Source organism: Spermophilus citellus (assembly GCF_964194105.1).
Source record: "Spermophilus citellus genome assembly, chromosome: 3".
NCBI lineage: Eukaryota > Metazoa > Chordata > Mammalia > Rodentia > Sciuridae > Spermophilus > Spermophilus citellus.
In genome coordinates, this window is record NC_138184.1 from 55,521,394 (window position 1) to 55,543,600 (window position 22,207).

A 22,207-nucleotide genomic window follows, 5' to 3' on the forward strand; every position below is an offset into this window, starting at 1 on the left:
ATGTTGTGCAGGGCGTGCATCTTCTCCTCAGGCATAAAAGTGGAAGAGAAAGCAAGATGAATGGGTTCTGTCTTTTCCAACTGGTTTTTATTGGAGGAATCTCCCTGCAGTTTTATTATGGGCAGTCCCTCATTACCTGTGACATCGAGATCCTCTAATTTCAAAAGTATCCTTGTCTCGGGGAGGTGTGGAGTCTTCATCTAATGCAGTGATTTGCAAAGTTTTAATAATCTAATTAGAATTCCAAAGACATTGGCAGAAATAGCATTAGGAACCCTAGTAAATCTCTCCTTCCCCCTCCCTACCCCCAGCCCACTGTGACAAAAACGTGTCTCCACACCCTCTGAGAGGGTTGTCATTAGACCTGCACCAACTCTGTAGAGCTTAGCAAACATTCTCATTCATTCTCTCTCTCTCTCTCTCCCCTCCCTCCCTCTCTCTCCTTCTCTCTTCCTCCCTCTATCTTTCTCTCTCTTTCTCTCTCTCCCTCTCTCCCTCTCTCCCTCTCCCAAGGAAGCTAGAACCAGTTATGAGGGTTCATTTAAGTGGGATTTAGGAATAACTGATCAGTTCTGCCAACTGTTCCATTGTATAGCTGGTAATAGTGATAAACCAAATGCAAATGGAAGTGTAGTGTCTGAAATTATCCCAATCTGGGAAGTTTCCATTGATTCTCCCCAAGTTTCAATTTCAGGAAAGGGTACTCATCTCATTTGTGCGGGCTCTGACCTCATGACCTAATCTCAGATCCACAGGTCCCACCTAATGCCCTTGCCTTGGGGCTTAGCATTTCAAGGATGGATTGAAGGAGAGATACAGACCTTTAGCAGAAGTTGTTCCCTTCGAGAATCCTTCACTGGCTGTGGATGGCAGCAGAGTTGCCTGGGTTGTGCCTTTGACCCTGCTGTCTAGCTGAGAAATCGGGAGACTTGTAAAGAATAATTCCCAGCCAGGCACGATGGCACTCACCTGTAATCCCAGTGGCTTGGGAGGCTGAGGCAGAAAGATCGAAAATTCAAAGCCAGCCTTAGCAGCTTGGCAGGATCTTGTCTCTATTTAGAGAGGATTTAAAAGGATTGTGATGTGGCTCAGTGGTTAAGCACCCCTGGGTCCATCCCCAGGACCAAAAACAATAATAATAATTCCCTACAAAGGAAGTTCATTTATTTATTCAGCAATAATAGGTTGCTTTGCCCCCATACTGTGCAGATGTGGAATTAGAGCAAACATGAAGGCAGACCGAGGCCAGCTGTCACGGGAAGGGAAGGGAAGGGAAGGAAGCTGCAGACCCCTCCTCCTGTTACCTCCCAGCCGTGGTGGCTTCCTCTGTGGGGACAGAACTCCCCTCACTTGTACCCAGTCTGATCTCACTTTTATGCTTTCAGGTCTTATTTGAGATCTTGCCTTCTTAGTGAGTTCTTGGTTATTCTGTCAGATTGCCTGCCTCTTCCCATCTCCTTCACTGTCTGTTATATCTTCCAAGTTTCTTTCTTCAAAGCACTGAAGTACATCTGGAATGTTCTTGCTTGTTGATTGGTTTACTTATTTATTTATTTTTGGGACCAGAGTTTGAACCCAGGGTGCTTTCCCACAGAGCCACATCCCCAGTCCCTTTTTATGTTTTATTTAGAGACAGGGTCTCCCCAAGTTGCTTAGGGCCTCACTAAGTTGCTGAGGCTGGCTTTGAACCTGAGATCCTCCTGCCTCAGCCTCCTGAGCTATTGGGATTATAGGCATGCACCACTATGCCTGGCTCTTGCTTGTTTATTAATTCATTTCTTACCTACATAAGTATATGGCACACTGTATCTGGTAGAGAGTAGGTGCTCAGTTAACTATTAGCCAGAGGAATGTCAAGGAAACATAGAAACTCCTCAATAAAAATCTCAAAATAGAAAAGCAGATTAAGAGGAGGGGGACCAAAGCCTCCTCGAGTTTGGCTTCCATTGAGAAGAGAAAGGCATAAGAATTTCTCACTTATCTGAAAGGGAATAGACATTTAAAATAGCTTAAAAGAACTTGCATTTGCCGTGGAAGGTCTGTGAGGGATTTGTATGATCTGTTAATTTGAAGGAGCATAAATAATTGTGCCCTTCGAAGAGACTCTGGCTTGGGAATGATGATAGAGATGTTGTAAAGAGGGAAAAGAAATCAATATGGGTTTCTGTCGCAGATCAGAAATAGCTTTTATTTCTTCAGCTCTGGGAGTCATATCTCAGAATGTTAATTTCTCATTAAGTGATTTTTTTAAAAAAGAAAAAGAATCTAATATGTTCCTTCAACTGAGAGCACCATGAGTAATCTGGTCCTCGAAGCCAACTGTACTTGGTGGTTGGTCATCAGAGTCGGCCTTGAAGCAGGTGCCAGGATGGGATTTTTTAAATGCAAGAGGGAGAAGAAAGGGGAGAGGGACTAGGAGGAGAGAGGGAGGGCGTCCAGACTCATCGGCAGGTGTGACCACCCTGAAACGGAGGGAGGCAAGTGAGGAGAAGGAGCCAGAACCAGGCTGCCCCACCCCAGTCGGACAGGAACAACCCCGTGTCTGTTCCTCACTGTGTACAGTCCTGGACTGGAGCATCCTGGAGATGGGCCTCACTGTGAGCACTGGGGGTCAAGAATGTGCAGCTTGTCTCTGCAGGAAAGATCTCAGGTGCACTCCCTTGTCGGGTACAGAGCTCTGTCGTCCTTCCAGAGAACCTGCCTGATCGCACTCCTGGAGGGTTTTCTCCTTGATACTTGTTTTAGACAGCTTTTCCGCTGCTGTGACTAAAAGACCCAACCCACACAACTATACAAGAGGAAAGGTTTGTCTGGAGGCTCATAGTTTCAGAGATCTTAGTCCATAGACAGCCCGCCCCATTCCTCGGGGCTCGAGGGGAGACAGGACATCATGGAGGAAGAGTGTGGTGGAGGGAAGCAGCTCACATGGTGATCAGGAAGCAGAGAGAGACTCCACTCTCTAGAGACAAATAGAGACCCCAAAGCCACGCCCCCAATGCCCCCTCCTCCAGCCACACCCACCTGCCTCCAGCCACAGCCCAGTTAATCCCATCAGGGATTAATTTGCTTATTGGGTTAAGACTATAACCCAGTCATTTCTCCTCTGAACATTCTCGCATGAGCTTTTGGGGAACACCTCACATTCAAACCATGATACTCCTCTCTTCTCAAATGCTCAGCAGTTCTTATAAATGGCGCTAGTTGTTCTGTCCAGAGTTACTAATGTACACATACCACAAACCTGGGCACAGGAGTGTACAGATCCGTCCCATGGAGTTGACAGATTCTTGGGGAAGAGCCACAGTTAAGCAGGTGATTAGAGTGGGGAGCAGCCGACTTCACTCAGACTTGGGTCAGTAAGATCTACAGAAAGCATAGAGCTCATCCAAGCAGGAAGGGTTCAGGCACCACCGGCATGGATGATGGTGTGTGCTGGTGGGTCAGGCTGTGGTATGTTTGGGGCTCTGAGCTCTGTGACCTTGCTTCTCTGGTGCTGGCTAGAGGTACCCTAGAAGACTCTTGGCCAAATGAAGTGCTGTTTCTTATGGGTTCCTTTTTTGTGAGTAAATTATGAACATGACAGACTTGAGCACCATGCAGAAAAATGGAGAGAGTGGAATAAAGTAATTTGCCCTTGGTTCTCTTTTTATCTTTCCATCCACAGAGGAAGAGATGGAAACCCTAAAATGTATTTTTTATTTCCTTTGCCCTACCACCACCATCCACTGGAGAGGAGAGATTTAGGGACAAATTGTGAATGCAGTACAGTGAAGTCAAATTCAGCTATTTGCGCTGTCTCTCTTTTGCAAGCCCTTATGAGTGGCCACATCTGTGTAAACATTGTTTCCCCAGAACTGAGTCTAGTTCCCCCGATTTGCTTAAAACCCATTCTTTTGTTGTTGTTGTTGGTGGTGGTGGTGGTGGTGGTACCAGAGGTTGAACCCAGGGTGCTTAACCACTGAGCCACATCCCATCCCTTTTTTATATTTTTTTAGAGACAGAGTCTCACTGAGTTGCTTAGGGCCTTGCAAAGTTGCTGAGGCTGGCTTTGAACTGATGATCTTCCTGCCTCAGCCTCCCAAATCACTGGCATGCACCACTGTGCCCGGCTTAAAACCCATTCTTAAAAAAAGAAAATTTTAAAGCAACCTGTATGCAACAGGCATGGAATTATTGTCTTTCTTTGTTACTAGTGTTACCCAATTGGACAGTGCTAAGAAAGGTGTATTTTGTTCAAGGTCATTTAAAAGTATAAGTATCTATTTTTTTTTCTTTCTAGTTTTTGGATTACATGCTTTCTAGTCCTCTTCCTAGCACCCACCCAGAGAACTCCCAGAGGTCCGTGTGCAGGTGTGTGTACTCCCAAATGTAAAATGACCACTTTTCTGTTTCTGAAAGGAAACTCAGTAGCGGTGGTGATTTGGTCGAGCAGCTTTGCCTATTTGTCCGTTTTTTCCCAGCGGCCCTCCTTGCCCTCCCACTCCCCTTCCACTGGACCTGACACCTTTGTGAGTTGGAGGCAGCCTGCTTTCTCCCTCGGGGAATGGGGGAGAGGGGGGACAGCAAGAAATTGTCTCCAAAAAAGCCGAATCCCCCACTGGTCATTTTGAACAGCTGCTCTTCCTGCTCTCCCTCCTTCCCTCCCCGAGCTTTTCCAAGAAAGCTATCACTGAAAGAACAAATAAATTGTCACTGAAAACACCCTTCTGATAATGTCCCCAAATGAGGCTCTTGAGAGCTTTTCCTTTTAAAAATGGAAGTCAGGGCCTGGACAAGATCAGAACTTACAGAAGAGTTTCTCTGACTTACCAGTTTATTACCTGGGCTCACCTAGGAGGTATTTCTCCCATCCCCCTCCCCCCTGCCCCTGCCCTGGGACACTGACCATCTCCTACCAAATCTATGGACACAGCCTTGGGGTGGCTGGCGTTCAGCACAGGCCCCTGTACAAAGGGAAGGGAAGCAAGAAGGTCTATTTGCAGATATGTATCAACTGTTCCACCAAGTTCTTCCGGGTAGTGGTAAGAGTGGGTGCTTCTCACTTCCTTCCCCCCACCCCCGTCCATCACACCAGCCAAGACTGAGCTTCCTACCATAGAGAGGTGGGGTGTCTGCAGACCTGGCGATCCTCTGAGTTCTACTGAAGCAGCCAATAGGCTTCGTGTCACATCATGGTAGTGGCAGGATGAACTGTTTAGAAAGAAACCAGCCCTATGCTGCAGGTGTACATGATATAGTACCTTTGACAGCCAGTGTTACACATCGACCTTGCCATCCATCCTGGCTGGCAATGCCATATGTAGATCCTATCAAGAGACATGTCCACCTAGCCAAAGACTCATGCATGTGAACTTTTTTTCTTTCTACTGGCCCAAAACCACAGCAGAGAAATACAGGTTGTGGTATATTCATACAGTGGAATACTATGCAGCAGTTAAAAGTAATGAACTACTGACTTACCCCAAAACAAAAACACCCATACCACATAGCTCCATTTATGTAAAGTTTAAGAACAGCCCAAACCAGCCCATGGTGTTAAAGGTCAGAATAGTGGAATACAAAAGGGACTCAAGGAAATTTTCTTGGAGGGTGGTGATAAAAATGTATCTTTCTTTGGCGGGAAGGGGTAACTAAAATTGAACCTAGGGGCACTCAACAACTGAGCCATATCCCTGGCCTTATTTTGTGTTTTATTTAGAGACAGGGTCTCACTGAGTTGCTGAGCACCTCACTTTTACTGAGGCTGGCTTTGAACTTGCAGTCCCCCTGCCTCAGCCTCCCGAGCTGCTGGGATTGCAAGCTTATGCCTCCACACTCCGCTTAAAAATATATCTTGATCCAGAAGATGATTACATTGGAGTCATAAATCTTTACCACACAGTCCCATTCGATTTGTGATTTGATTATTTGGAAAATAGTTAAAGAGTAGCCCATATATATGTGTTAAACATGGATTTCTCAAAGCTCTCTCATGTATGAAGATTTAAAAAAATCCAGCAGCATGCATGAGAGAGTCAAATATTAAAAATGCTAAACAAGTCAAGCACCAGCAAGTATGTATGTGCCAGGCACTCTCGTGATGACTGTGAAATGAGTTAGGGAGACCAGGCTTTGGAAACACTTGGTAGTATTCAGCTCTTTTGGTCCAAGAGTCCTGCTCAATAGAAAAAACTCAGATCTAACATAGGTATACCCAGAAATGTGTCCAAGGATGTTTGTGGCATTGTTAATTTCTAATTTCCCAAATATAAAAATGCCTTAGAAATCCATCATTCGCAGACTGGATCAATACGACTTCCTATAGTCATACAATAGAAAGGAACAGAGAGCCTAATGTCATGGTGCACCCAAGAAACACTCTGTTCAGCATGTGAGACTAAATCCTGAACAGTACATTTTTGCATGTTCTTCAACATGAGTTTGAAAATGAGGAAACGGAAGCTATGGGAGGGAAAACTAAAAGGAAAGTCAATAATGATTATTTCAAAATGGGAATGGTGGTTACTACTTGGGGATGGGATGGGATAGGAAGGACTGGCCCTGTAGAGGAAGCCAGGTCCCCTCCAGTTCCAAGTGGTCACCCTACACTAGGTTTCCCTGTAAGATTATTTGACAGTGCTACATTTTGGGGGTATTATTATTATTATTACCTTTTTTTTTTTTTTTTTTTTTTGGTACCAGGGATTGAACTCAGGGGCACTCAACCACTGAGCCCCATCCCCAGCTCTATTTTGTATTTTATTTAGAGACAGGGTCTCTCTGAGTTGCTTAGGGCCTCACAAAGTTGCTGAGGCTGGCTTTGAACTCACAATCCTCCTGCCTCAGTTTCCTGAGACACTGGGATGACAGGCGTGTGCCACCGTGTGCCGGCCCTACATGTGTGTTTTGCATGCCTTTCTGCCTGTGGGTTCCGTTTCACAGTTAAAAGAGGCAAAGATTAGCACAAGAAAGTGAGAGACGCAGACAGCGTGCCCCTGTGGGACACATCGAGTACCAGGTGGCCTCACAGTGAGCAACGCAGCAAGAGCCACCAGACTTTCTTAAAAACTTGTGCTGTAACAGCCCTTGACAGGCTGTTTGTTCTCTCTGCTAATTGATTGCAGGCCAGTGAGAGAGCTGCGGCTGCCTCAGGATTGTGTCATTAAAAGATGACTTTGGATGCCAGCATCTCCTTGTGGAGTTGAGAAGAAGGAAATGGGCAGCAAAGGGAGGGGGTGGTGACAGGTCTGGAAGCAAAAGGCCCCTCGCTGCTGCAGTGCTGGTGTGAGCTTGCCCTGTGAGGGGAAGGTCCAGATGAGCTCTAGTTAGCATCACGGAGCCTTCTAGAAGCCTCTGGTCTTGCCTTGGTTTACATGGCAGAAACAGGCACACAAAGCAGGCAGTGGCTGGCAGCTTGCCCCAGAGTCACACCTGGAGAAGCCACCCATCTCAGGCCCAACCAGACAGTCCATTACCCCTCTTCCTTTGTCAGGTCCCCACACTTTTTTCAGCATTGACTGAATCACATCAAATGGTCTCTTAAAGGAGCAAGTGAAAAAGTACTTTCTTTCTCTCGATCACTCACTCTCTCTCTTAAATGGGACTGGAGATTGAACCCAGAGCCTTGTGCATGCCTAGCAAGTGCTCTACCATTGAACTATGCTGTCAGTGAGGTCATAGGACCTTCCCCCGTGACTGTTCCTTTGTCACTATTGTAACTGTCACCAGTGATTAAAAAGTCTGTCTGAGACTAAATGGCTAGAGTTCCTGAAAATATATTGAAAGGACTTTGGAAGAAGAGGACAGATTCTGGAACAGGGGACCTGCAGGGAAAAAACTAACCTAGGAGACAGACATGGTAGCCTGGGTTGTATAATCCAACAGCAAGAAGATTCTAGCAGAGAGATGAGTTGATGTTGTTTGAGGAGTTCTTCCCCGTTCTTCGCACATGAACTTTAAGCTTCTTTAACCATAGAGTCTGTTATTCCTTTCACCCATCAAGTGCCCAGTAAGTATTAGTCAGTGTACTGAGGGTGAAAGGAAGATCCCCCTTGCTCTTGGGAAAGTCTTATTAGAATCGTTTGTTTTTCTTTTTTTCTTTCTTCTGTCCTGGCTGTTCTTAGTACTCAAAAATCAATGTTCCTTGTCTGCAAAGTAATTTCATGTATTCACATCTTCATGGGCCCACATTGTTTTTAGTGAATAGAGTTTTATTGCTCAGCCACACTCATTTCTGTATGTATTGTCTGCTGGTACTTTGGTGGCAGCGTTAGTAGTTGTGACCTAGAGACTCTCTGGTGCAAAGCCTTCAATATTTTCTCACTGGCCCCTTTACAGAAAAAGTCCACCGCCTGCCTCATCTGTCTGGTAGCTGTTGTGCTTGCTCTGCTGAACAGTATCACCCTCCCCAAGTGGTTTGTTAATGTTAGGACAATGAGAATACCCATTCAGGCCATGGCTCCTCTCTGACAGACTCCACAGAGATTGGCTTCAGTTTTGATCTTGATCACATCATGGTGTAAATTCTGAACAAGTGAATGAAGGGTCCATTTTCATCTTTGTCTTAAAGAAGGAAACTCGGAAATTGTTTTCTCCCTTTTGTATGGGAAAACCAATACTAAGCCATCTACAGAAGACTGGTAATTTCAAATGCAATAATGCACAACAAAATTTCCTGTTTGAAGTTTATGCGTGCAGCATTAATTACGTGGAACTTTCCTGAAGTGTGCTGTAAATAGGCGGTACCTGGTCTCCAGTGCCTTGGCTCATACCCTTTCAAACAGATCCAGGAAGGACTGATACTTATCGGAACACTTTTGATCTCAAAATCTTTTAGAAACAGGCAGACCTAAGCCATTTCCACAGTTTCCTGGATTTCGGTGTATCAGAATCATGACCATACTTGTGAGCTATTTCCAGTTCTTTCCTTAGCCAAGGCCAGGAAATAGGATGCTGTGCAACTTCTATTATCATTTATAGCATTGTTCACAGTAACGTCAAGACATAAAAAGACTTCAGAAGTGATTCCTTTTAAGTTTGATTTGAATCTGGGGCCGGTTCTCACCCATCCAGCATTCTTTGTTAATAGTTTATTATTTGAACATGATTAGGGGAGGCCAGGCAGATGCCTTCTCCTGTTTGCTTTAACAAAATGTGAAGCACAGAGGATTTTAAAATACATCTTCAGGAGTATACTGCAAAGGTCCTTGCTAAGTACTTGGGGATACAGAGATGGTTTGTTCCTTGATTTTATGCTCTCTTTATGTCACCTTGGTATAGGAGAGGCACTGTCCAGTGGCCCAGAACATAGGTTCTGGCTTTCAATATCATTCCTGATCTGAACTAATGGTACAGTCTGCACAAACTGCTTAACCTCTGTGTGTTTTGCTCGCTGTAATAATAGTGCAACCTTAACGGCTTATCCTGGGGATTTCTCTTCTTTTGCTATCCAGGGAAAGAGCAAGCAAAACAAGAAAGTGGGTGAAAGGAAGAAGCAGCCCCCAGGTGCCCTGTAAACAGGCCTGTCCATCCCAGCAGCACACAGTGAGATAAGCATTCTCAGTCCCATTGTGTCGTCGATGGGTGAACTGAGATTTCAGTGAGATAAGCTCATTTCCCTCAACTCTTGCAATGTAGCCACGGTTTGGATCCAGTTCTTTTTTTTTTTTTTTTTTAGGATTTGGAGATGTATTATTTTCTTTCTCCTCTGCTGCACCAGCATCGACTGGCTTCCAGGTTATTGTCAAAATCACTTAATTCTTGTGCATCTTAGGTCTCCTTTGTGAATTAACTCATTGACTGGTGTCAAAAGTGAACTGAAAGAATGCACACATCATGTCCGGGGTGGTCACCAGAACCTGGTCAGGGAGAGTGGGGAAGACCCTGGTACTGCTCCGTGGGGATAGTGGGGTTGTGTCCATGTAGGACTTCATGTCATTTAAATGTCACATTCATTTCCTTAGTTGTTGACAAGATGGTGACCTTCGTGTGCTTTCTCCTTGGAAATATTGATGCCAACCTATATTTTATTCACATACCAACTCTCATATGAAAATGCCACACTTGGTCAATGGAAACCATTAATAAAGTCGGGGAAGCTCGATGTCATTGAAATTAGCACAATGGGTTATGTCATGACTTGGACTGTACTTCTGGGCACTTGAATTTGGCTATCTGATTTTTTTTTTTTTGGTACCAGGGCTTGAACCCAGCAGTGCTTAACCACTGAGCCACATCCCAGCCCTTTCAGCCCTTTTTATATTTTGTTTAGAGACAGGATCTTGCTGAGTTGCTTAGGGCCTTAGCCTCCCAAGTGGCTGGAATTATGGGTGTGCACCATCGCACTGGCCAAGGATTTGATTTGTCAGGAGGGCTTGCTCTCCCCAAGACCCTTGCCTAGACCCATAACCACACTAGTTATTTGTGCCTTTGGAAATTTTCTCCAGACTGTAGCTGTGGAGAAGGTGAGAATAGAGTTTCAATTCACTGCACACTGGTGGAGACTTTCTTAGAAGCAAAAGCAAGTTCTAGGCCTCTCCCTCCACATATAGTTTGCCCTATGGATGCTCAAATGACATTTCTTTCTTCTTTATATTATTATTATTATTATTATTATTATTATTATTATTATTTTGATACTAGAAATTGAACTGAGGGGCACTTAACCACTGAGCCACATCCCCAGCCCTACTTTGTATTTTATTTAGAGACATGGTCTCCCTGAGTTGCTTAGGGCCTTGCTAAGTTGCTGAGGCTGGCTTTGAACTCACGATCCTCCTGCCTCATCCTCCCAAGCCAGGGGACTTACAGGCCTGCACTACTGTGTCTGACTTCAAATGATATTTCTGGTTGCTGCCTGCTCTTTGTATAGAAGCAGGGATCAACAAATTTTCTCTGCAAGGGACTGATAGCAAATATTTTAGACTTTGCCAGTTGTATATTTCTCTTTTTTTCCCAACAACTCTGTGTTTCTAGACCCAAAGCAGCCAGACAATACATAAACAGGCATGGCTATGTTCCAATAAAACTTAATTTATAAAAATGGGCATGAGGCCAAATCTGGCCCATAAGCCATACTTTGCCCGCTTTTGACTTAAGAGTTTCTTAGTGCTTTGGTTCGATTCATTTCTTTCAGCTCTTATAAAGGACCTGCTCTATAAAGCACTGTGCTGGGTGTCAGTCAGGAGATGTGCTCCTGCTGTATGTAATAGAGCCCTGGCCTGGTAAGAGACCGCTATTAACCACTTCCACAGACTACAAATTAAGCCTGGGTCTGTTTAGCCGTGACCTTGAGGGAGTTCTCAGCACCCCTGAGAAGATTTCGACCTGTTCCCTAAGTTATGAGACCTCATGTAGAGAAAGGCCAGGGCAGGGCCTGGCACCCAGTTTCTGCACCAGAAGTATAAACTGGGCAAAGGAAAACTGCTGTGTATTCCACTGTGTGGGATGGAGTCTTGGGGTCCAGGCCAGTGAAGGGTAAACTGAGGCTGGAGAACCCAGTCTTTTTTTTTTTTTTTTTTTTTTTTTGGTGTGTGGTGGTGGGGGGCATGTACCAGGGATTGAACTCAAAAGCACTCTACTATTGAGCCACATGCCCAGCCTATTTTTGTATTTTATTTAGAGACGGGGTCTTACTGAGTTGCTTAGGGCCTTGCTAAATTGCTGAGACTGGTTTTGAACTCTCAATCCTCCTGCCTCAGCCTCCTGAGCTGCTGGGTTTACAGATGTGCGCCACCACACCCATCTTGGAAAACCTAGTCTTTATCAACAGATGAGAATCAATGCGTCTGCCTGCTCCTGGGAGCATCTTTCACCACAGTCACATAGGACAAGCTCTGGACCCCACTTCTTCTAGACTTATAAAGGCAATGAGACCTTAGGTCATTAATCCTTTTGAATCCTATCCTTATGATTCTCATCTGTCCTTGCAAGTCTTTCTCTTCGCAATTCTAAAATCGGGATGCATCTTTGAGTTCCTATCAAGTCATTGTTTAACGAGCAACACATAACTTTTATCGATGAATTTTGAAATAGCGAACCATCTTGTGACTAGTGTTGACTTAGATACTGAAGAAATGGAGGATCTTGGATTTGGGGTTATTTTAAATGCACCAACTGCTACTATGTGCATTTTTTCCCCCTCTCTTATGTTGGTTTGGTACCTCCTTTGTTCTAGGAACAGAGTATTTTAGCTGCTAGGTATACACAGAGGCCTTGGCCCTGGTGCAGTAATTGGGCTGTTGGAGTAGACAGTAAACAAGTTAATGGAAGCAGCAAAGGAAATGAATGGAGTAGGTGGACGTAGGTAGTTGATAGCAGAGGGGACATCCCTCGGGTGGATGTTCAGGCAGTGGTGAGCAGAGACCCAGATGCTAAGATGTCACCCATGAGATGGTGGGATGGAGAGCCCTGCAGGCAGAGAGAGCAAGTGGGCAGCCAGGGGGAGATGGGGAGAGACCCTGCACAGAGGTAGACAGGACCTCAGGGCCATGGTGAGGAGTTTAGATTTCATCCTAAATGAACTGAGAAGGCTCTGCAAGACTTCAATTGGAGCAGTGTCAAGATTCATTTTCTTGTTTTGTTTATTTGTTTGTTTGTTTTGTTTTTTTTAAGTTCTAAGTCTTCACTGAGCTGATCATGTTTACATCTTCTGCAGATGAGCCACCAAGAGCCCAGGGGTCTAAAGTGAGGCACTAGAAAGAGCCCAGGGCTGAGCAATGGAGACCCAGAATCCTTCCTCAGGTCGCTGTGTGGTTTCGGGGCAGTCTCTTTCCCTCTCTAACCTCATTTCCTTTGTTTCTAAAATGAATTGGAACCAGTATCCTTTGAGGACACCAAAGTCCCAGTCTCTCCTGACTCTATTTATTCTCTAGTCCCTTTGACATCCTCCACTTCTCTGTGACTCTTGGGGGATTTCCCGAGTGACACCTGGTCATGACCTAAGCCTGGTACCTGTTCCTGGTACCATGGAGCCTTATAGAAGCCTGCTCCTTGAACCCGGGACAGCCCCATTTTCCCTCCCATCTCATGCTCCTTAGGAAACACCCTCTGATAATAAGCAACCAATTACACAGACCAGACATTGTTGCTTGTATGTAGATCATAAATTCCCTCCTTCCAGGCTCCCCTGGGGAGGCCCCTGCCCCATCTTAATTACAATCTCCTATTTTCCAGCCTCCCCCAGTGCCACGATGCTAAACCCCAGGTTCTGGTCCTCAGGCCCTTGTGTCCGTATTTCCTGCTTCCCGTCTATGCCTGGCCTGCCCTCCTGTCGCCAGCTGTCAGCCCAGGACTGCCCCAGGTCACACAGTGCGTGCATGGCAGATCTAGACTCAGCCCAGAGCTGCCGACCCGTGTCTAGTGTATCCCCCCCCCCCCCCCCCATTCCATGACCTTTTCACGGTTTTTAGCCAAATTATCAATTATACTTACCCAGCTGGTGATTAGCATCCTTGAACCTGTTCAATTGGGGGTTTGAGACTATTCCTTCTCTCTTTCCTCTGACTTGTGGCTGCCCAGCCACACACCAGGAGGAGCGAGCTCTGTGCACTAGCCTTTCTCTGCCTGTTTTCCCAGGTGGCTACAGGCCCTCTTGCTTCCCCACTGCAGCCAGGATTTAAACCAGAAGAAAAGTGACATTCACATACCAAGATGTTGCCAGCAGCAAAGGTGCATGAATCCTGACCCCAGCCATGAATGGAAGAGGCAGAGCCAAGAGCCAGTGCAAAGGCCCTGGGGTAGTACACTCATGGAACCCAGAGGCCAAGTTGGCTGTACCTAAGAATCAGAAAGGAGATGTGGATGAGCCTGAATGATCTTAAGCCTTTAAGGAAAAATAAATTGCTTTTTCTTTAAAAAAAAAAAATCCACACATAAAAAGCAGGGGCCAGGGAGGAGACATTTATTAAACTAAACAATCCTTGTGCTAAAAACAGAAGCTTGGCCTCCAATGCTGTTTCCCGAAATTGAGAGTGATGTTCATTTTCTCCACTTGGAGTGCCCATATTCTGTCCAAATCCCTTCCAGGGTACTACGTTGATGACCGTGTATGCGTGCGTATTGGGGGTCTTTGCACACTCTTCATGACCCTGCAGGTTCTTCTGTATGTCGACTGTGCACCGCGTTTTATCAAGAGCCTTCTCTTTGCCTATTGCAACCAAAGCATTGAGAATATTAAGTTATTAACACACTGGAAAAAAAAATGCAATCAATCAGATGATTATCATCTAATGTTTTAATGATCACATTTTTAATCCAATTACGCATGTTTGAATCTTTCAAATTTTCTTTAATTAAAAATTGCCTCCTGGCACTGCTCTCAGAAAGAAAATTGAACAGAATCAGCCAGATAGAATTTAATGTGGAAAGGAAACTGCGGAGATAGCAGGGCCGAGCTGGGTGGAAGGGTTGACCAACGACGTTGAAGCCCTCAGACGGAATTTCCTAATTGATAAGAAAAATTTAATCATCTTCAGATAGACCCCGTTTGCATTCAAATAAGGTATTCCTTTGCCAAATAAACCTCCCCTGGCTGATTATTCACATTGTCGTTCAAAATGCTTAAAAATGAAAGAAGGAGTTGGGTGAGTCTCAGACTACTTCATACAGTGTGTATTTAATATAAAAGCCATGCATTATTCATCCTCATAATTTGAATAACTTTGAATTTAACGTCCCCGTTCCTCATCTTTTCCTTTGATGAACAATTAATTATTAAAATATAATATTGTCTGCATACAGCACCCAGGATCCTTGAACGTGTGGAAGATGAGATTCATTCCTTTTCAATTCTTTTATCTAGGAATGCATAGTACCTGCTAATTATGGCATAATGCATGAATGGTGGTATAAGTAGAGTGTTTCAAATATTTTTCCCAACTGGTAAGTGGCTGGAATAGGCATGTTTGGAATTTGAATTGCTAATTAGGATTGGGGGAGGAATGCTCTCATCTGGATGAGATGGAGACCCACTAGCCTTTTGGATATGGAGACCCACTAGCCTTTTGTAATGGGAATTATTTACTTATTTACTCTCCTGGGTGCTGGGGGTTGAATCCAGCTCTGTACCACTGAGCCCCAACCCTAGCTTTTTTATATATTTTATTTAGAGACAGGGTCTCCCTCTGAGTTGCTAATGCTGACCTTGAACTTGGAATCCTCCTGCCTCAGCCTCCTGAGCTGCTGGGATTATGGGTGTGCACCACCACACGCAGCATAACAGGATTTATTTAATAAGCACATATGTACACATACTCTCTGCCAGGTACTCTCCTAATGTCTCCTAACTTATTTAATAGAACTTCCCTAGGAGGTGGGTATTGCCATCCCATTTGACAGGTGAAGAAAAAAAGTTACAGAGAAGTTTGGTAACTTATTGTAGGTCAGACACTTTTTTAAAAAAAAAAGTATTTTACTTGTAGATAGACACAATAACTTTTATTCATTCATTCATTCATTCTTATGTGATGCTGAGGATCGAACCCAGTGCCTCACACATGCTCCGCAAATGCCTTACCACTGAGCCACCCCAGCCCTGTAGGTCAGACCTTTAAGGTCAGGATTCAGATCCACAGGGCTTGGCTCTAGCATCTCTGTTTTGTAATGTCTACATTTATGACGATGATCTTCCTTAAGCATTGAAAGGTTGTTCCTCCTCCTTCCCTGGGCCTGTCCTCAGAGGTCTCCGTCTTGGGTCCAGGTAGTTGAGCAGACTTCATGGGCAGTACTGGGAATTCAGGGCTACCATTTCAGAAGCTGCCCCTAATGTAGAGTGAGGCCTCTGTGCACCCCAGAAGGCTGAGCAGGACTTGGAATTTTCAGAAAGATCACCACTACACACCGATGTCCTGCTTGCACTCAGAAAAACCAAGGAGCAGAAACACCTCAAGAGTTAATTCTGTAATCTTAGTATACTGTTCTCCAAACACATGATCATTGAATGACCACAGAGCCTAGACGTGTGGCCCTCCTTCCCTTGCCCCCAAGACTGGCTGTGGCTTATCAAGGTGACCTTTGAACATCTGACACTCCTTCCTGCTACACTCAGGTTGAAGTAGGTATGGGCCTGAAGCCCAGATCCATTCCACAGCTTATGTTTATATGGCTCTGAGCTAAGAATAATTTTGTTTTGTTTTGTTTTGTTTTTGGTACCAAAGAATGAACTCGGTGGCGCTTAACCACTGAGCCCCATCCCCAGCCCTATTTTGTATTTTATTCAGAGACAGGGTCTCGCTGAGTTGCTTAGCACCTCGCTGTTGCTGAGGCTGGTTTTGAACTCTCGATCCTCCAAGTCTCAGTCTCCTGAGCCGCTGGAAAAGAATAGTTTTTACATTTGTGCCCTAGTTAAGTGAAATGCTATTTCCCCCCAAAAGAATTCTATTCTTCTTCTTAAGGGGACATGTATTTTGAAGATTGCCCTCAGTTGTTATTAGCGTTTTGAATATTGTTAATATTATAGAAGTGGGTTAGTTATGTAAGTACCTACACAATGTCTTTGATTTTTGCCTCTTGCCTGCAAAGCCTAAAGTAGTTACTATGTGATGCTTTACAGAAAATGTTTGCTAATCCCTGGTTTAAAACAGAGCGAGCCAGCTTGTGATTCATCTGGGCTTGTTCTCAGGCGCGCTCTTGCCTTCACAAATCAAGGCTTACAGCGAGCCAGGCACTGTGTTAAGCCCCTTACATCAATTAGCTCCTTAATTGGCACAGCCACCCTAAGGGATACATGTTCTCATCATTGCCGTTTTTTACAGATCGAAGAAGAAGCTCAGAGATGTTAAGGCCTTTGCCTAAAGTTACACAGCTGTTAAATATCAGTTGGTTCCAAAACTCTTGCTAGAAATTTAGCAAAGAAAACTCCCACCAGGCCTGCTGAGGCCGATGGAGAATATAGCAGACACAGTGTGTGTGCACTAGTTATGCAGTTGTTAAAAAATACATACTCACAAAACAAGCAAGGAAGTACAGGGCAAGACCTTGTTGGATAAGAGGAAGAATAATTATACATAATTAGGATAGGAATGAGGTCAGGGTGGTGGCTAGACTCCACGTGCAGCTCTGGGTGACATGGGCCGCTGGTCCGGGTATTCCAGGTCCTCAGTGGTTTCCGTAAAGCAAGAATTCCATTCAAGTCTGCATTCTTGAATTTCTGACATTGGGTCTGTTAGTTCCCCCTGGTCTTTTATTCCCAGCTCCAAAGTTAAAAGAATTTGACTAAATTGTTGCTTTTCAAAGTGTCCCTGGGTCCCCAACTCAGCCTCAGCCATAGTGGCTGTGCCCTGAGCTCTTAGAGGTGCTGGACTTCCAAGTGTGGACTCCCTGGGGCAGCCCAAGCCGTTTTGTGAATCACAGAGTTCTAAAATCCATACCAACAATGGTGGTGGTGTGAAGAAGCATTGAAGCCAGGCCCTCTTCCTCTGTCCCCCAGTCTGGGTCTCCCATCCTGTCACTCATCCATCTGAACTTTTTTTTTTTTTTTTGGTCAGGGGGGTGGTGGGGTAACCAGGCATTGGAACCCAGGGACGGTTAACCACTGAGCCGCATCTCCACCCCATATATATATATATATATATATATATATATATATATATATATATAGGAGATATATATATATATATATGGGAGATCCTGTCTCTAAATATATATATATATATTTAGAGACAGGATCTCCCTGAGTTGCTTAGGGCCTCAATGAATTGCTGAGGCTGGCTTTGAACTCGCGATCCTCCTGCCTCAGCCTCCTGAGCCACAAGGATTGCAGGCACAAGCCATGGTGCCCGGCCTGATTGCACTCAATGAGTGGAAGCCTGTACCTTGCCTCTAGAGCCCTTGATTGGTCAAGGACAGAGAAGCCCTCCTGCATTCACACAGGGGTCTCACTTCCTGTTTCCTGCCCAGTGAAGGAACATTATTTGCAAGTCTGATCCTGCTGTACCCATGTTCCCCTTTGAAAGGGAGTCTCCCCTGCTGATGTGCCTGGTGTTTCCTCTTTAACTTTTGATGCTCTTCAACCTGGTGGCCTCCTGGAGGGGGGTGTGGTCCTGGGAGCTCTGCTGCAAGGGCCCCCCCCCCTTCCTCTGCAGGGGTTGTCTGCTGCTTCTGGAGGGCTCACCAGGGCTTCTGGATGTGGCCTTGGGGGAAAACACCTCAGATTGTTCTGCTCCTTTGGTTTGGAGCCACGGACCCTAAGGCAGATTTGTGTGCTGCAGTGTGACACCAGCTTCACCTGCCACCAGGGAGATGGGAAGGTTGCAGGTGTGCACTCGTGGTGGCAAGCCCCCTGCACCCTCTGAGTGCTTCAGGATTCCTGTTGGCTATTTACACAGCCCTGGAAGTGCAGAGGCTTTAGCTAAGGCCAGAATATTTTCTTCTCCCAGCCAAGCCATGTGCGCTCCTGGAGATTTCCCCCTCAGTAGGCTGCTGGTTCCAGGGTTAAATTAAAGCCCAGCCTTGCCAGTGGGTGGAGGCACAGTCCCGCTGTTTGCAACCTTTGATCCAACAGAAACTGGCGTGGGCCCCTGTGATTTGAAGACTTTTGCATCTTTTAGTTAATACTTAATTTTTCCTTAAAAAAAAAATGTAGCAAAAACCTCTGCAAGAATCAGCTTTGCTCTTGAAGGTTTGTGAATCACAGCTATTACTACTCCACTGCTCACGTGTGACCGTGGGCCTCATTATGTCACTTTTCTGGGGCCTAAAGCCCACATCTGGAAAGTTGGAGAGCATAGTGATGTGGATTATGAAGGTCAGGGATTGTAAACATAAATACCTGGTTTTGGGCTCTGTGAATTGGGAATGATCCTAGGACAAACTTGGTGAAGTTATACTGAATATCAAATAAGTTAAAATGTAAAAAGCTTTTACAGTGGGACCTGGCTCATATAGAACGGGCTGTTTAAAGCCACATGTGGTGGCACACACCTGTGATCCCAGTGGCTCTGGAGACTGAGGCAGGAGGATCACAAGTTTAAAGTCAGCCTCAGGAAAAGTGAGTGAGGCCCTGAGCAACTCAGCAAGACCCTGTCACTAAATAAAATATAAAAAGGGCTGGGGATGTGGCTCAGTGGTTGAGTGCCCTTGGGTTCAGTCCCCAGTACCAAAAAGAGAAAGTACTATTTAAATGTTTGAAGCCAATAAATAGAATCATGCCTTAGCACATATAGTAAAGTGCAAATCAACCTTAAGTCTTGTCCTGTCCAGCTCATCTCTTTCAAAGGGGAATTACAGTCGTTCTGATAGAGTCAATTTCTATTGGGGTTTTTGTATCATCCTCCAGTTACATAGACATCTTTAGCCTCGGGATGCATTGGGCCAGATACCTGCGCTGATTCATCTGCATGAAACATGGAAGATGAGGGAGAGGTATGAAGCTTGGAAAAAAATATTCCAATAGGCACAGGTACTTCTGTGAGGTCCCCCAGGAGAATCCTGGGAGCTATAGTAGAAGCTGTTTAGGAGCCAAGGCAAAGCATTAGCAGGACTCTAATAGTCTTAATGCATTTTTAACAGGCATGAAGACAGAGTCACAGATTTAAATTTAGGATTCCATCTCCAGAGATCCAAGTAGGAACTAGAACTTTCTCTGAGTTGCGAAGGAACCTGGATGATCTACTGAGCCTGCTTGGGAGAATTATAAGATAGTGCCCAATCTTTATTACACGATTCCTATCTGCCTCGGGGCCTTTGCACGTATTGTTCCCACTGTCTAAAATACTCTCCTTCACTTTTCGATTTTCTTCCAATTAACTTTATTTAGCTCCTTTAATCAGATCAGTGCAGTCCTGGGTGTTAAAATACCTGGCTTGTATCCCAACTGTGCTTCTTAATTGCTCTGTGACTTTGGCCAAATACTAATCCAGACTGTACCTTATTTTCTCATAGAGTTTTCATGAGGCGTCATTGCTGGGTCTCACCTTAAGTGTCATCTCTTTGCAAATTAAAACTGTACTGAGATTTCATCCCACTCCAGTCAGAATGCCAATTATCAAGAATACAAATAACAATAAAAGTTGGTGAGGAGGCTGGGATTGTGGTTCAGGGGTAGAGTGCTCGCCTAGCACATGGGGAGCCCTGGGTTTGATCCTCAGCACCACAAAAAATTAAATGAATGGAATGAAGGTATTGTGTCCAACTACAACTGAAAAATACATATTTTTTTAAAAAAATGTTGGTGAGGATGTGGGGGAAAGGTTCACTCATGCATTCTTGGTGGGACTGCAAACTAATGCTACCACTCTAGAAAGCAGTATGGAGATTCCTCAGCAAACTTGGAATGGAACCACCATTTGATCCAGTTGTCCCACACCTCAGTATCTACCCAAAGGACTTAAAATCAGCATATTATAGTGATGCTACCAACTCAATTCACAATAGCTAAGCTAAGGAATCAAGCTAGGTGCCCTTCAGGGGATGAGTGGATAAAGAAAATCTGGTATATATACACAAGGGAATATTACTCAACCATAACAAAGAATGAATTGATGGCATTTGCCGGAAAATGGGTGGAACTGGAGACTGTCATGCTGTGTGAAATAAGCCAATCCCTAAAAACCCAAAGGCCAGATGTTCTCTCTGATTTGTGGATGCTGACTCACAATAAGGGGAGGGGAGGGGAAAATGGAAGTTCATTGGATGAGACAAAGGAGAATGAAGGGAAGGGAGGGGGATGGGAATGGGAAAGACAGTAGAGTGAATGGGACAGAACCTTCCTGTGTTCATATATGAACACACGACCAGGGAAACTCCATATCATGTCCATCCACAAGAATGGGAAGTTAAACTCCATGTGTGTAGATATGTCAAAATGCACTTTACTGCCATGTGTATCTAAAAAGAACAAATAAATTAAAAAAAAAAAACATGTCATTTCTTTTGTTAAGGTGAATCAGGAAGCAGCCTATCTCTTTACTGCCATGTGTATCTAAAAAGAACAAATAAATTAAAAAAAAAAAACATGTCATTTCTTTTGTTAAGGTGAATCAGGAAGCAGCCTATCTCTGGGACCCTCGTTTTTAACTTCAGAGCTGTGCCTTGGTCAGGCCTCACTTGATTTGGGCAGCCTCAGGTGCAGTGGTAATGAACTGAGGCCAGCTCTTGAATCTGGGTTGTGTTTGGCTCCTGCTTCTCTTTCCACAGTGATTCTCTTGTGTGTCCCAGTGTGTGTTCCATGAGCACCAGTTCAGAGACCAGGTTGGGTTCTGTGGGGAAATGCCACTGAGAAGGAGTGGGTTAAACGAATCCCAGCCCATTTCATCTCTGCAGGAAATAGCATAGTATTTTCTCTGTTTCCAGAGGTGGGAGAGGGACTCTAATGTGGCTCCCCCATTGTTCAGTCTATCATCTATTTATTTTTATTTATTTCTTGGTACCGAGAATGGATCCCAGGGGCACTCTCCACTGAGTTACATCCCCAGCTCTATTTATTTAGTTCTTATTTCGACACAGGCTCTTAATAAGTTGCTGAGGCTGGCCTCCCTCAAACTTGATCCTCCTGCCTCTGCCTCCCAAGTTGCTGGGATTACAGGCGTAGGGCCACTGCACCCAGCAGAATCTATTCTTTACGAAGCATAGCGTGGTCCTTACGTCCTCAGAACACACTCTGGGAAAGGCTGCCTTGGTGTCTGAGGCCCCCAGCTGACCCCGGAACCAGTGCTTCTCAGGGCTGGTGAGGTGGCGCCAACCAGCCGGGGGGCGTGGCCACCTGTGTGGGGGGTGGCGCCAACCAGCGGGGGGGCGTGGCCACCTGTGTGGGGGGTGGTGCCAACCAGCGGGGAGGGCGTGGCCACCTTTGTGGCATGGCGGCTCTCACCATCTCCTGCCTCTTTTCCACAGAGAAGGAGACCTTCCTGGATCCCTTTGTCCTGCGAGACCTCCTGCCCGCGTCCCTGGGCAGTTACTATCGCTACACGGGCTCCCTGACCACCCCGCCCTGTAGCGAGATCGTGGAGTGGATCGTCTTCCGGAAGCCCGTCCCCATCTCTTACCACCAGGTGGGTGTCCGCCCCCGGGTCCCCCGTTCACCTCTCCGGTACCCATGTGGCTGCCCGACATCCTTGCATGTCACCAGTCAGGACTTTTTTATTTTCTTGTTTCTTTGCTTTTCATGGATTTTTTTCGTTATTTCAGTCAGACTTGTTTTGAAACCAAGGAAAGTCAAATGTAAAATATGGTTTCTTGGCTGCCAGTGAGGGGAGCTTGGGAAGAAAGATGGCCGGCCTGAGATCTGGAAAGA

The 22,207-nt window shown here is 45.3% G+C and overlaps 1 protein-coding gene across 3 annotated transcripts in view; it reads left to right on the forward strand.

The window, feature by feature from the left end:
• Positions 1 to 22,207, forward strand: part of PTPRG (protein tyrosine phosphatase receptor type G) — a 715,161-nt gene that overhangs the window by 553,441 nt on the left and 139,513 nt on the right. For all 3 annotated transcript variants that reach the window (XM_081285863.1, XM_081285862.1, XM_081285864.1), the window contains exon 7: positions 21,808 to 21,965. In XM_081285863.1, the coding sequence (XP_081141989.1) occupies positions 21,808 to 21,965 (158 nt within the window). The remainder of the gene's footprint in view (positions 1 to 21,807; positions 21,966 to 22,207) is intronic.